Source organism: Apteryx rowi, unplaced genomic scaffold (assembly GCF_003343035.1).
Source record: "Apteryx rowi isolate R43461 unplaced genomic scaffold, aptRow1 scaffold_333, whole genome shotgun sequence".
Taxonomy (NCBI): domain Eukaryota; kingdom Metazoa; phylum Chordata; class Aves; order Apterygiformes; family Apterygidae; genus Apteryx; species Apteryx rowi.
Genome location: NW_020449786.1, coordinates 895092 through 911426, shown reverse-complemented (window position 1 = coordinate 911426; position 16335 = coordinate 895092). Strand labels below are relative to the sequence as shown.

Sequence of the window (16335 nt, the reverse complement as noted above, 5' to 3'; positions counted from 1 at the left end):
GCGCGGCCCTGTGCGCGCCGCGGGCGGGGGGCGGGCGCGGGGTGTCCGGTGCCTCCGCTGAGCCCGGCTGCGCTGGGCTGCGCTGCCCAGAAGTTGTGTCGTGCCGTGGTGAAACAGCCCTGCTAGGAGACGCTCATGGCGGTACCTTAGCAAAGGATGCAAAGTAAAAAGCCCCATCTACAGTTGTTTCAAAGACAAACATGCAGAAATTGTCAAAGGGTTTTTGCATTCGCTGCTTTAAAATTAATTCTGCGGCAGGGATTTTTTTTTCCCCTTTCAAGTGGAACTTGACATGCTGCACTCAGGTTTCATCCCCGCCTTGCTTCTTCCAGGGCCAGACTAGATGGAGACAAAATATCTGGTTTCTAATTGACAAAAATTGTACTTAACGCACATGTGTCCAGATCAAATGTAAAATAACATATAAGCAGATTTATTTTGCAATATAAACATTATAAGCAAATTATTTTGCCTGTCTGATTTGGGATTGTGCAATATGGCTGATTTCTGACCTGCTGCTTGCTTCTGTTTTATTGCAAGAGTGATTAAAAACTTTGTCTGGGGAACGCCATAACATAGAGGTACTTTTTCTTGTATTTGAATAAGTACCCCTCCCCAACCACACTTATACAAGGTTATATTATTGTAGGATATATGTTTCTTGTAACAAATTTCATTAGTAGCCTTATAATTTTTTATGTGTTGCACCCTTTAACTATAAATACATGATTCATTTCATAATATTTATTTTACTTTGGAAGTCAGGGCTTTGACTGAATTCCTCTAGCTCCTGGAAAAAAAAAAAAAACCTCTCAAAATAAAAATCACTTAAGTGTGCATCTTTTGGGGGAAGGTTATGCATAAATGAAGGTGAAACACAAATTTTTTATGTACTTTAGCAGGAATTCTTAATCTTGCATCTTAATAAAGCATGTGTTTATAGCTCATTCTTCCAATTTTGAACAGTAAAGTACACTGCAATTTTTTTCTGGTGAAGACTGTCTTTTAGTTTAATACTTTCTTGGTGGTAAAGTCAACAATTTCTTATTCTGAAAAGTAATAAATATTTTTTTCCTAATGTTTTTGCTGTCTTCTAGTATAATTTGGCAGCTGAAAAAGAGGAGGAGGTTGCACGACTTGCCAATTTTCTGTGAACCATTAGAGAATTGAAATGTTGGTAATATGGAGAATGGTTTAAACTAATAAGCCAGATTAAAAAATGATAGCTGAAGATCTGGCAAATGTTTACTCTTTTACTTCCTAAGACCGCTGTCTAGCAGTGGTGAAGATCAGACTCTTTGAGTGGGTTTAGATAGAGCTAAATCTGGTAGATCATGTTTGTCAGCATTGTAAATTTTGTAATGCAGGGTAGTAGCACCCAACTGTTGCTTGAATAGGTTATTTACTATTTTCTAGTGGCAGAGAATGTCAGTGCTGTAACCTTAGCTACTGTGCTTGCCTAGTTCGGTCATCAGTAGACCTGACATTTTTCAGAAGCATTATTCTGCATATTGTATGAGCACAAGTAAATAACTACTTAGTCCCAAGTTGTTCTTGGAAAAGAGGATAGTGAGCAAATGGGCTGTTTTTCCCTGAAGAATTAATACAGCCTCCTTCCATTGGCCACTTTTCTTAGGGGTCCTGACGGAGATGTAAGGAGCTGCAGACTGTTTGGTTGGTGGCAGCCTCCTTTCAGGGTCTTGCTGCCTTCTTTCATCACTTGACTGGATTTGTGCCAAGAAGACAGGAGCAAGGAATTCTCCAGGAAAGAGTCCCCAGGCCCTTCTTCCTCAAGGCCCCTTGGGAATGTGCTATTATCTGGATGAACTTCTTGGCAGGCTTCATAAGATACATCAGCTGTAGAGTAGGTTCTTGTGTTCTCGGGAAACTTCCAAAAGTTGTCAAGCAGCGTGTTTTTCGATTCTTTTTCAGAATGAAAGTTGAGTCACTCTGCTTTTGCTCTCACTCAGCAAGAAAGTTTTCCTTTGAGAATCAGAATTCCTGAAGCAGGAAGGCAGTCAAAAACTGTTCTTAATCTTGTCATATGAAGCTGGATGTTGGTGTAGATGATATTATTTTTACTGTGATAGCTGTGCATTCTCAGCTACTGGACAATTAGCACTGTGTAATAGTTGGAAATGACTTTGGAATCGTTTAGGACAATGGATTGCAAAGAACTCATCTGGGACTAAATTGTTTTTCATTATTTTGAGGAGCATAAGTGTGTCTAGGTTCAGAAGGGGAGATTTCTTGGTCTGTGTGGCCGGTCATCAGCATTTACCCAGTCCTGTTAGCATGCTGATGGTATGGAAGCTGGTCATCTGTGTTAGCTTACCATTTGGTATCAGCTTTGTACAGAGATTTTGAGAGGGTACACCACCTCTGTCGATGTGACTGGCAAAAGAGTTGTTAAAGACTATGGTTAAACTAATAGTATTAGCATATGTTGGTAAGGTGCCCAGAGATTTGAGATGGTAAGCCATTGTCATCTTCAAAGAGTGCAACTCTCTGGATGAAGCCCAAATAATTTTTTGTGATCTGAACCCTCTTTCTACCATATTTAGGAATATTTTAACAGAAAGGGATGCTAATTAGACATGACATAAGTCTGTGTGAATTCTCACAACCAAGTTTGGGAACCTTCAGCAGTGTGTCCAAGTAAAGAACATAGTATCTGAATTCAGCAAAAGAAAGCAACTTCAAGACACTGTACTTCCGAGGATATATTCAAAAGACTATATTCTCAATTTGATTGAAATCTGCTTCTGCAATATTTCACAACCTTAATCATAAGGTTATTCCCAGAGAATTGCTCCTGAGAAGTTCAGATTTATCTGTGAGCTTGATATAGGTGAGATAATGGTGAAATGTGCTTTGAGAACCAAAAGACTGTYATGATAGTTTAGTTAGTAATGTAGCAGTGGTTAGGCTAGATTTGGTAAAGAACTTACTGCTGAAGCGGTTCTGAAATGTCATTTAGATGCTATCCCAAGAATAAAATCTGCAACTCTGGACTTAATGTAGTGCATACTTTATGGTGATTGCTATCAAAAGTTAGAATAATAAATTTAGTCTCTTGTATGCAGAGAATTGGAAGAAAATTTTTTACTCCATCCTGTAAGCTTATTATTTCAATATATTTTTGAAGTTTAAAAGGCTGCAATAAATATAGATCCTGATAAGAGTTGTCATAAATTCACACATAATATTAAGAGGAGGTGTTTAGAAGAAAGTGTCTTTTATTCTAAAAGACCAATCTGAACAAAATACCCATTTTGGGGGTATGATTTTTTTGAGTTGATCCATCATTTGGTCATGTCCAGAACACTAATGGAAGTAACTAGTTTTAATGGTTTTCTCCCTAATGCGCGGTAACGGATGAAGGCACTTCTTGCATTCACTTTGTGTGCTAAGCTTGTTCTCCMTGTAGCTGGTGTAATGGTTTGAGGCATCACAGGAGTGGTAAGAAAGGAGAGATTCAGGTTTACTTTCTACAGTAACTAAGCGTGAAGTTTAATTACATAGTAGAATTTTCGACATGATGTGAGTTACAGTAATTTTTCCCATATTTTCATTAACTGTAGTGGTTATGCATCATTTTATGTTTAACTCTTTTAGATTTTAAATAATATGCATCAGTTAAATATCGTTGTAGATAATAAGGATGTTAAGGTACTACAGCATATAGTTTGATAGATTAGAATATAACAAAYATTTTGACCAAGATTCCAAGGTGCAGTTTCTTGTGATAAAATACTTTTGCAGTTTAAACTGGTTACTCGTTACGTTTATCCTCTTTGTTAGTCAGCAACTTCAAAGCCAGTGAATTACATATCTCTGTGAACTAGGCTTTTCTCTGTTTAGCCCAGACTTGCCAAAAGGGAAAATTGTTGCAGAGGAGACTTTTGACCCTGGAAAATTATGGAGAATGCAGACTGCAAGTTAAAGTACTTATAGTTGCAAGGAAGGATGACTTTCAAGTGTTGGTCCAGCTTGTCATGAGACTGACACTTTCTTCTTGAGTTGGCCTACTGCTTTTCTCAGCACTGTTTTAGGAAGAAGGATATTAACTGTGAGCTAGTGGGGAGACTGAGTGGAGAATCTGCAGGAAAGAAGCTATAGCCACCCTCTTTTTCAGTTATTTATAATGCCTYTGAAGAAAAAGAATTTCTCACTAAAGGTACTTGTAGTGTATATTATCAATGAAAAAAGGCAATGCTGACAGGATACAAATGAGTGAAATCTCTTCTGTATATAGCCAACAATTATTTCTTTTTTAGAAGTATCCCTCTCTAGAAATGAGTCACCAGACTCGAGTTCAGCTGGGCTATTTGGAGCAAGATAGTGCATTCCAGAGGCAGAGGAGTTTCTGTAGACTGTGCTTTCTCAGTAATTCTCCTTCTCTCTTCCCAGGGAGGAGCTGTTATTTTAAGTGCTTTCCCTCCTCTCAGCTGTGGCAGTGTGCATTATAACATCAGTATTCAGAGGAATCAAAGCAGTCCTCCAATATGCCAAGTCTGTTCAAGTTGATAAAAATAACACTGCGTATTTGATGTGGATAGCTTTATGTTTTGCTGAAATGCCTCTTCTACTGTGCCTTGATATGTGGGTCTCTGCAAATAGGTCCTGGCACCATTTGTTCGTATTACTTGTCTGTGATCCACCTTGTTTACAGAGTTACAATCATCATTCTCATATATCCGTAATGTGCTCATCTTCCTGCTCTGTTGTCGTATCTCTAGGTGAAAGGTAGTTCCATGGCTTTGGTCTAGTTTGCCATAAAAGGTCTAAGTTATTCTTGCCCAACTTGTCTTACTGGTGTTCTCAGCATTTTCTTACCAGGTCTTGAGTCCCTTTGTCTTTGTTTGGCTCAGCTTACTGAGCTGAGCGATGCCTGTCTGGGCTAGGCTGTCCCCTATGCCTGATCATATATACAGTCTCCTGAAGGAATGAATTGAGGTGGCCTCCCATCAGCTCAGTCACCTGCTTCGTCATTGCTCAGTCACTGCTTGCTTTGCCTCAGACCAGCTAGCCCTCCTTTCATAGGAGGCCTTCTGCAAGGGCTTCCATAAGGGCTTTTCATAAATACTGTAGATGGGAATGTGGTTAAGCTGAAGTTAGTTAATGGCTTTAACCTCAGTTAACAATTTAAAAGGAAATTCAGGAAGCTATTCGTGTAGGTCACTGCATGAGATTGTAAATAAAGGCTGTTTATATTGCTGAGCCTATCTGAATTTCTGATTTCTGGCTACACTGGCATTGCTTGTTAGAGGTTATTTTCAATCTTGCCTATAAGGAATCTGCTTAGACGTATTTTTCTGTGCAGTTCTGAGCATATGAGTGAAATGCTGAGTGGTTAATATGAAAGAGGTGTTTTTTGTAGAATAGACTAACACATGCAGGATTTTTTGTTCATTATTTTTCACAGACAAAAAGAGCAAAATTTATTAACCTTCATTCCAGTGATATGGAAGGAAAAAGTTGTAATCCATTTCAGTCTTCCAGGCCTACTTAAACTATTAAGAGAGGAAACAGTTACCAAAATTCCAAAGTACTGTGAAAATACGAGTGTATTTGTGCTTATATAGACGGGGGAAAGAATTATTTATTTTGCCTTCGAAAGGAAACGAGACTTTCAGTGGAAGAGGGTGAGAGAAGGCTGAAGGGAATGTCAAATTAAACTTCACAGAAGTGACAAAAACTTTAATATAGCAGATTTTTGATTTTTTTTAATGGTGCTAGAAACTAGTTGTAATTTTAGTTTGCGAATGAAGACTTTCTTTACCCAATCTTTTCATTTATGACTTAAATGGAATACTGAAGTCCTGAATAATTGTAGATGTACAACTGGTGAAATGGAAGTATATTGTGGACAGAGTAAGAGTAAATGCTGACTGGAATGGCTAATATCCTTGGTTTTACTAGAATATTTTAGTAGTTTATACTCACGCTGAAGCAGTTTAAACAAATATGTTTTAAGTCTTGGGTTGGGTTTTTGTTGTTGTTTTTCAAAATTCTAGATGGTTTTAATGTCTTGGAGACTTCCTAGCATAAAAATAACTCAGTACTAGGTTTTGAATTTTTTTAACTAAATACCAGTAAAATCTAATGCCTAGGTAACTTAAACCTGTTTACCCCCAAGACTTACCTCTTGAAAAAATAGCTTTGTTAGCAATGGGCAGTTAACTTTTCTGCCTTATGAAATGCATCACACTATTCACTGTAGTATCTGAATGTTGATCAGTGTATTTATTTTATCCTACTGAGGCAGGAAAGTGCTGTTGTTAAGATGCAGAAAGAACTAAGGCAGAGAATTCAAGTGACTTGCACATACTTGCATGGAAAATCTGGTAGGATGTGGCAATAAGTGGGTGTGCCCCCCCCCTTCCCCCTTACCAACACCTGAGCAGTCATCCATTAAATTTGACAGTGGCTTTTTTCAGCATTTATGTCTGTTTAATAGAACTTCCTAAACCTGATGAAAAACTTGTTTTAGGACGTAATCATTTCTGAGAAGGGTTTACTGCTTCTGTCCTTAAGTTGTCAATTGTAGCTGTGCTTGGACATAATTGGGAACTTCAAACAGAATCACAATGTAAATACATAGTTTTTGCTTTGGTTATAATTTTTGAATAATGCCCAAAACCAGAGGAGAAAATAGAATTTTATAGATGCTTCAAGTCTTTTCAGGTTTATATAAACCAGAGGGAAATGGGGGCTTAACAAAAGTATGAGACTTTACATCACAAGAAGAGGCTGGTTTACTTAGATACCCCAAAAGCTCAGAAGTTTTGTCAGATTCCTTATATTTTGGTGATGKTTTTTCTAGAACTCTGAGTGTAATGACTGGTTGGGGAGTGGCTAAATACAAATTATCACCATTTACTGAATAATTGCTAAATACTGTTCAAAATGGAACCATAGTAGTTGTTTTTAACAGTGAGGCTATACCTTGTGAGCTGTACCTTATCAACTAGATATTTATTTATGATAACATGGTGTTTAACTGTTGCAATTTTTAATGATATGGAGAGGACAACAGTTGATTATGGATTCATAGTTCTTAGAAAAGGTTTGTGAGAAACAAAACTTTTGTTTACCATTTTATGCTAAAATATCCTAAATGGTAGTCCTGTGTTTGTGGGGTTTTTTTTGTCTTACGATTACTTATTATAATTACATACACTTATATACAGAGGAGAATATTTAATTTAACTGTATTTACTTAATGTTGATTTATTTATGGCATACAACCCTTGGTCCATTACATGGAAGGAGACTGTCTTGATCCACTGATAATCTGTGCAAAAATGTACATAAACACCAGACCTTTTAAAAAACGCAACAAAACAAACTCTCGGCGCTGTAGTATATATTGCAAAGTATGTCCATCTTGTAGGTTAGCCTTTTTTGCAGTTTAGACTGTAGAACAGAGACACGCTTCTGAGTCCCAATGTGATGGCTGGTATTGATTCCTGTGCCCCAAGTGGGTTGACGTAGGAAGCACAGCACTGAAAGACAGACTGCGATAAAGAAGCACCGTTGCTGCTGAATGGACAACTCAATGTTCAATATTTAATGTTCTTGAAAGTGGCAGGTGGTTTTTGGCCATTTAGATCCCTATATGACATATTAGGTGCTCTGTTGTTAAAGACTAATATTGAACATGTTTCTGCTTTATGTTGCACTCTTTTTTTTTTCAGAAAGCCCTGAATATAGTAACATTAATACCATCTTAATAAAGGGCAAGGAAGGGCCTGAGCAACTTCAAGGAAGCTTTCAAGAGGCAAAGGTTAAACTGAACTTCTGTTTTAGCTTCCGGAGTTGGGGTGGTTTTGGTCAGAAAGGCAGCCAGTGAAGTTCAGTGCAAGAGTCCATATACTTTCACCAGAACCCAAATGTAAGTACAGTAACTCATATCTAGATCTCTCTGGCCTGGCTTCTGATCATAAGGTGTAACTTCATCTTCCAAGTTTTGATACTGTATCTCAGTGAAAATAGATAGCATTTATATTCAGGAATGTTGTTTTCTTTGGAAGGTATATGTTGTTCAAGTTTTTATACATTTTGTTCAGAGGTTTAGCTTAAAAAAACACTTCAGAAAATGATGATAAAATGTTTGAAAGTATGGTTTCAGCTTCTAGGTATTTCTTTTTATGGAGACAATGTTCTAGAATTTCTTGAGAAATTCTGAAGATACAGACACACTGAGATTTCTGTCAGAGAAGATGTATTTTTCTCCAGAACACTTAATCCTTTTTTTATAGCTAATTTATAATTATGCTGTGTGGTTGAAGCACCATTTCTGACTCGGGAGTTATGAAGCTGTAAATTGTTGGTCGCTGAACAGCATTGTATACTACATATATGCTTATCTTATTCTTTTCTCTATTTTCCTAGGCATCTCTTTCCTTATGTATGGAATGTATTAGAAAATGTTTATYGGGCAAGAGGGAGTTGGTCTCCCTCAGTGTGATTGGTCTTAGGAGTAGAGAGTAAATGTAAGGAGAGATGTACTCATGCTCTGTGCATTGCAAACTGGCTGAAAAATGTAATGTATCAGTTTCATGTGGGTTTCTTGTTTTCCAAAGGCATTTAATAGACTGTCGAAGTCATTTAGAAAGGTACTATCATATTGTGCAGAATCACGAGCAGAGCTGTCCAAAGAGTCCATTGGTCTAAGTATTCTTTTCCTCTGAAATGGCAGCTTTTGCCACTTCCCGTGTCTGTCCCTGTGGAATTAGCTGTAAGAAAATAATTTTAAATAATTCCTAGAAAAAAGAATGAAGGTGAAAGTTGAAAACTTGTAATGAAACAAAAAAAGAAAAGCAATCCTGTAAAATTTAGAAACTAATGATTACAATTGAGACAACATAAGATGTTATAACCTTGCATTGGTTAATCTACTGCATTAACTTGTAGGCCTTGTTTATGCTAGGAAGACAAGGTCTTTTATCAGTGATACAGCTAGATTGGAGAGCGCCCTTTTGGAAAACTGGAGACAAAGTTCAAGAACGTATGCCTCCGTGCCGTGTAGTTCTGTTTTCCTTTGTGTTCAACATAGTATTAATGAGTTTTTAAAGAACACTGCTTTCATGAGGCAAGCAGCACTGTCTTTAAAAGTCATTTTAGTAAAACCTGAAATGTTATCTGCTTTCGTATTCAGTAAGTTGAATAAGACTTTGCAATAATGATGAGATGGGGGGATGGGGTCTGAGGTAAGCATTAATATTGCTGTGACAGAATTATTTTTGATCAGAGAGGTGGAAGATGAAGAAACATGCCAAATTTAACTTTGAATATCTTTTGTCTTCTGTGCTAACCTACCTTAAGACTTTYAAAACAAATTTCTGTTTTACCTCCCTCTGAGCCCACTTTCGTACCAAGACAGAGGTTGATGGTGACTGGTAGGATGCCAGCTGGCAGTCGGGTTAAGAAAATAGTTAATATACATAAAACTCTTTGGCTGTAAACGTGTGCCTCACATTAGAAGTGGGGAAGATTCATGGGTTTTCAGTGATAATAGTTTAAGTAATTTAAATTATGTAACTTCAAGTCATAATTTTGTCTGCGAAACACTGATGCAGCCTAGGAATTTTGTCAAAGCATCTTTGTTGCTCCTGATCCCCGAGTGGTGAAGGCTGATAGTCACTTGCTAATGCTGTGACAGTGATATTGGCCTTTTTGTGCGGATGGTCARTGTCAGCTAGTGTACTGCTAGTGTTCACAGTGTGTGGTTAAATTTTAACTGTCCTTGACTGAGACAGAATATAACTAAAACTCTACAGACAAAAATTTTTACTCCTGTTTTATGGCTTTTTTTTTTTTAATGCAAGGGAAATAATAGGTGCTCATTAATAGAAAAGACAGTATACAATGGAACTGGGCTTTAGACTGAAATTTGGTAAGAAACTATCTAGCATTTTTGGTAGAAGAAATATCCTGACTAACAACAGGAGGGAGGCATTGCAAACAAATGCAGTTTTTATACAAGACTAAATTTAACTTCTGAGGAGGGATGTAACCATGATAGAAAACATGTAACTGTCCTCATGAATAACTTTGCAGAATATTCCTACTGAGAATGAAAATGAAGGTTTTAATTGATATGGCTGGTATGGGTTAGGGATTTTATCAATTCCCATCTTACTTGCAGTTTCAGCCRATGCTATTTAAATTATCATAGAACACAGTTTGTTGTTACTATCAAACCTTAGGCATGCATTATTTTACTTTTTGGTTTGTAAAAGACAGGACAAATTGCCATGCAATTGCTCTCTGGTGATGTGAGGAAAGAAGAGTCAATTATTGACAAAAGTGAAGGCAACTGTCCATTAGGATAAATGGAAAGTCCAAAAAGTTTCAGCTGCGTTGGATTTCTCGGCTGTCTGGCTGCTAAAGCATATACTAACCACCGTAGAGCATTCATTGTGAGTGAACTCTAAGCCTCGCTGGACTTGCGATGCTGGAGAGCACTGTGTAGACACGGTTTGAATGGGGCAGCTCTGGCTCCAGCAGAGCTGACTCTGGGCTGAGACGGTGGAGGTGGGAGCAAGCCGTCTCCGCGCAGCCTACTTCGGGTGCCTCCGGGCTGTGTGGGTGCACTGGCAGCGCTTCCAGGGTGGGGAGTGCCGTGCAGGCATGCTTGAACTCGGGTCCACCAGCACTTGCTAACTCAGGCTGCCTGCTTCCAAAAAGCCGTGATAATGCCTCAGGCTCCAGGCCGGCTTTGCCAGCAGTACAGCGGCTGCACTCGTGTCCTGTGATTGCAGAAGTCTGGCTCAGCCTGTGGTTGCTCTATACTGAGCATTCGTTTTAGGTGTCTCTCCATGTGTGGCACACATCTTCTGCCCACGGATAATTTAGAGCTGACTAAACTCTGGAGTAATGAAATAGTATTCATTGATTTCAGCAAGGTACAGTCTCATTGTTCTGCTTTCTGTTTTGGCTTTTCTAGTTTGCTTGCTGACTGAATTGTGCCATTATGGTATTGCTCTCAATAATTCCTTTGCAGTTGCCATGTTTCTTTTATAAATAAGGTTAAAAATTCAGTAATTTTGTGAACTGTTAGCTATACTAGTCCTAAGCATGATTTGGAACGTTAGTAGACTGAAGAAAAAAAAAAAATGCAGTGGTCTGTTGATTTGTCGGTGCCAGATATTAGCATGGTGTCTACCCAAAGTTTTTGATGTTTTTGTTGATTATCGCAGTCTTTTGTAATCAAATAAGCTTTGATTCAGTTCAGAGAGAAGAGACAGTGCCTTTTTACTTTATCTGGCAGAATATATAGAATTATGGCTATTTTCCCTATGCTGCTTCACTGTTTTTCTTGCATCACATAGCATAACTTGCATAAGAGTGATCAAACTCTCCCTTATACAACTAGAATGATATATATATATATATATATATATTTTTTCCCCCCCCCTGCAGAAATACTTTGAGAGCATGTAACTGTAGAGCTTTGCTTTTGTGCGTTGTAGATCTGAATTAAGAGACTAAGCAAGTATAACCTGACTTCAATTTGTAGGACAGAGAAACTCACCCATAGAAAACGGGACCATCAGCTTTGGGATTAATAACTTCTCATAACTTTTGGCAATTAGATATTTTTCTTTGTCTTTTCTCTGCAATCTATCAAGTGCTAGTATAGATTAATGAATCCTGGCAGATAAGTTTTTATAGGAATTCTTTGCTTCCCTTGGTAAAACTATCTAAGTAGTCTCTGAGACATTGCCTGAGGCCTGGTACCCTTTGCTGAGACCCATTTTATAGGTTAAAAGGTGAATATTGGATGAAGCAGGGATAGGAAGCAAAGGTTACCTACTATTCTCTCCCTGTATCTCTTTCTGTGCAGAGAATAGTGGAAATGGCTCGTGTGTTCCCTAGTGCTGTCCAGTACTGATCCAATCTGTCAGTTTTCCATTCAGTTGCAGCGTAAGGCCCAGTTTCCTTTAGCTCTTTTATTTATTGTTATCCTCTGGGTACCTAGGCTACTCTGGGGAGAAATAGTGTGTGTGTGTGTGTGTGTGTGTGTGTGTGTGGTGGGGGTCTCTCTCCTCTGTTCTGAGGTGGAATTTATCCTTCTCCACCTTCCCTCTTTTTCTGCACTCTTCCACGGGGACTCTACTGTCCTATTCAAGATATTTGGAAGAGAGCCCCATTGGCTTTTATCAGACTGGCTTTGGTTTTGCAGTCTCTGTAGCTGAAAAGAGACAGTGGAATATATCATCCAGGGTAGAGATGAGAATGGGGAGATAAAAGTCAATTTTAGTGATTATTCATGAATCTTTGAGGCCTCCTTGTTGACTTGCAATACATGTAAAAGAAATGCAAGACTCACAGCTTGTGTCTGAGGATGTGGTAAAATGCTGTTCCTGCTGTATCTTAGTCTCAAATGAACCAATGCTTTGAGTATTCATATCCTATTAAACTTTACAGTTCCAAATGGGGAAATAACATCTCTTGATAGCTGATATGATTTTTTGTGATATTCTGGGTATATATTTATTAGTGGGGGAAAAATATGTTTGTCTGAATTTAAATTTATGGTAGCAAGTGAATGCTTTAAAATTAAAGCAATTGGGTAGAACAGTTTTTATATATTAATAAGTTAATATAGGATTTTACTGTGCATTTTGCAGTATGTAAAGGAGTAATATAACATCTTTGTCAGTTTTATCTTAAATTCTGTTCTCATTTTTTAAATTTGTATTTTGATTTACTTATGCTTTATTCATCAGAGAAAGCAACCAGTGAGATGAACACTGCAGAAGACTGGGGCCTCATCTTAGATATTTGTGATAAAGTTGGACAGTCGCGCACAGGGTAAGTGATTTCAGAGCTTTTCCTCCAAAAAACTTTAATTTTGTTATTCTAGTCTTCTTTATGAAGACTTCCTAGATGACAGGAATGAAAATTTTGTTATCTTGTATAAGCTTTTGCAACTTTTCCTCAATTAACTTACTATAAAGTAATTTTACTACCAGTACAAGGAAAACGTAAGGGTTTTCTGTCCCTATATTTTATAGTTCTTCCTCTGGAGATATTAAGTGATCTGTTAAAATTAGTATTTGCATATAGCAGTTTTTCACTGATGTAACAAAAAGTTAAGGCACTGTGTTTTAACAGTGTTATTGTAAACCCAGGAGAAGTCATTAGGTTTTTTTTTTTTTAATAAAATCATAATTTAGGTTGGAAGCAGGCTTTAGAGTTCATCTGGTCTAACCCCCCTGCTCAAAACAGGGCCATGTCCAGTAGCCTTGAACACCTCCAAGCACAGAGTTTCTACAGCCTCTCTGGGTAACCTGTTCCAGTATTTAGCCACCCCATGATAAATTTTTCTTTTCGTACTATCTAATTGTAATTTTCCATGTTCCAACTTGTCTGTTGCCTCTTATCACTGTGCACCTCTGAGAAGAGTCTGGCTCCATCTTCTTTGTATCCTCTGATCAGGTAGTTGTAGACAGCAATTAGGTTCCCCCTCCTTAGCCTGTTCTTCTACAAACTTAACCTAGCTCTGGCTGTCCTCATTCGTGGTGTTCTCCAGCCCGCTGATCATCTTGATGCCCCTCTGCTGGACTTGCTCCAGTATGTTGATATTCTTCTTGTATTGGGGAGCACAAAACTGGACACAGTACTCCCGATGCACTCTTGCAAGTGCTGAATAGAGGGGAAGGATCGCTTTGCTGGCCCTGCTGGCTGTGCTCTTACTAATACAGGCCAAGATGCAGTTGGCCTCCTTTGCTGCCAGGCCACACTGCTGACTCATGTTGCCCACTGGGACCCCCTCATCCTTTTTTGTGTAGCTGTTTCCTAGGCAGCTGGCCCCCAGCCTCTGCTGGTGCAGTTTGTCCCAGATGCAAGACCTTGCATTTGCTCTTATTGAACTTGATGAGGTTCTGGTCAACCTATTTCTCTGGCGTATTTCTCCAGCCTGCTCAGGTCCCTCTGAATAGCAAGCCCTGCCCTCCAGCATATTGCCTGCTCCTCCCTGTTTGGTGTCATCAGCAAACTTGTGTAGAGTGTGTTCCCTCCCATCGTCTAGGTCATTATGAAGACATTTATTTGGCAGTACTGATCCTTGAGGGACCACACTAGCTGCTGGCCACCAACTGGACTTTGTACTGCTGTTCACAACTCTGAGCCTGGCAGTCCAACCAATTTTCCAATTGCCTTATCATCCATTTATTCAGCCCATGTTTCACCAGTTTGGTGATAAGGATGGGAGACTGTCAACAGGCTTGCTAAAATCAAAGGTATACAGCCCTCCCCTTGGCCAGACCATCAGTCACTTTGTCACAGAAAGCAATGAGGTTGTATGTTTCTTCCCCCTGTTTTGACAAGCTTTTCTCCCACATTAGAGCTTTGATAAATGGGCATTCTGATAATGTGGTATTAAATGAAACACATCTTAATRCGGGCTCTTAATGCTTCTTTTGTTGATTCCTTATTGAACTCTGTCATAGGCCTTATGCATGGCCTCATTTTTTGGACTTGAAAAGTCAAAGTATAATTTGAATTAGCAAGTAATACAGTTTAAAGACATTATAAATACTCTAAATATATTGAAATATTCAGTGTTGTTTTAGAATTTGGAAACATGTTTTGAATGCATCTTTCCCAAGCAGTCTGTGTAACAGTTTGTTTTTAAGAAACAGCTTCAAAGAGATGCCTATTGCTGCTGTTTAGTGAAAGACTTCTCTGAGAAGGACATGGTTTGCTTTTTAAAACTGCAGGAAACAATATGGAATGCCAGGTAACAAATTCCCACCTGGGATTTTTGTTCCAAAGGACAGGTCAGCAAATAAGCTTATTCCTTGGGATTAGAGATGATCTCCAGAGGAGTATTTATGAATAACATGGCATATTGAGATGCCTATGCTGTTGTGTAAAGTTCTAGTTAGAATAAAAGCTGGTAAGTTGTTAATAACATTTCACACTAGTCTCTGTATACAAAAACTGTATTTTTGCTCCTTTATCTGTTGATACTGAGCCTATAACAATATTGTTGAAGGATTCCGTATTCTGTTTAATTGGTGAAAGCTTTTACATAGGCCAGATTTAGCCTAACAGTGATTTATTCTGAACAGTACTCAAATGTATCTAGCTACAGGAGACAGCTCCTAGGGAATACTGACAAAACCAGAGATCTCTGGCAACATATAGCTAAATTTCTCTGGGACAGCTGGAATTTTTGTTACGATTGTTTCTTGAATAAGAGTGTGTGTGTTTTCCCCCCCCCCCCCATCTGTTACTTTAACCTTTGTAATACTTAGTCTGCTTTTAGTAGCAGGCTTCCAGCTGACTCTTCACTTAAAATAAAATGTTAAGACTTGCTGATAATGGTGGTTTTTTTGTCCTCTTTGTTTTGATAGATTATGTCAAATTATACAGGAAGGTAAAACAGATGGAAGTTCCCCATTAAGAATTTTAACTYTTCCTAACTCCCCTACAACATAAATTCCTGTGGCAGGGATTCTAGTGTTCTGTATTGGGATCTGCTTTAATCTGTCACCAGTTCTGATCCAATACAAGCTCTGTCTTTTTTAGTTCTTGACACAAGTTTAGGTTATCATCTCTGCTCTACGGATTTTCTTTTGTACCAGTCTAAATTCTGATGTGGCCTGTGGCATTTTAAATGTAGATAGTCATATGCATAAAGCCACAGAAGACCGGAAGGACTATTTTCTTTATTGCAAAAGAAAATGCAATTTGTTGTTACATAGTTTTATATGGCGCCTTGTCTCATTTTGGTCTGCCAGCACCTTACGTGGATCTAGGGTAATTGTCAGAAGCCTATTTAGCTACAAAGAGGTTTTGTTTTCTCCTAAGATAATTTAGTTACAGTTCAGTAACTGAACTTCTAACTGAATTCATGTAGTTGCACTAGTGTGTGTGTGTGTTTTGTTTTTTTTTTTTAAACATTGATGTACCTTGGTAATATAGAATCACCAATAGCTACACATTTAATCTTTCTTCCCTTTCCTTAATCCAGTCAACAAAAGTACTCTGTTTCAGCAAGTGAGGATTCCACTGAATCTGTTTTTTTTATTTGACTATTTGACTACTTTACAATGATCTAAAATTTGTTTAACTATGAGACTTTTTTAATCTCTGGATTTGTTCTAATAAGTAATACAATTCTGCAGTTGCATATGATAATTATGAGCTTTTTTTGCTTGCCATTTTTGGGGAGTGTTGGTGGTAATTGAAAATGTTCAGTGAGCAAGTCTTCCTTTTCAACACAAAAACTTGATTAAAACAGAATATGAAGTTTTACCATTAGAAGTGATGTGCTTTTCTGTTCTTATGCATTATTCTTCAAAACTTGTT

The 16335-nt window shown here is 38.1% G+C and overlaps 1 protein-coding gene across 4 annotated transcripts in view; it reads left to right on the top strand.

Moving 5' to 3' along the window:
- The first annotated feature begins 7754 nt into the window (after positions 1–7754).
- The window catches only part of STAM (signal transducing adaptor molecule), a 35764-nt gene continuing 27183 nt past the window's right edge, over positions 7755–16335 (top strand). Inside the window, exons 1-2 of one of the 4 annotated variants that reach the window (XM_026071954.1) lie at positions 7755–7900; positions 12744–12828. In XM_026071954.1, coding sequence (XP_025927739.1) covers positions 12761–12828 — 68 coding nt within the window. In that variant the 5' untranslated portion in view covers positions 7755–7900; positions 12744–12760. Of the gene's footprint in view, positions 7901–12743; positions 12829–16335 lie in introns of those variants that run through there. The other 3 variants (XM_026071953.1, XM_026071955.1, XM_026071956.1) reach the window with 3 other exon arrangements.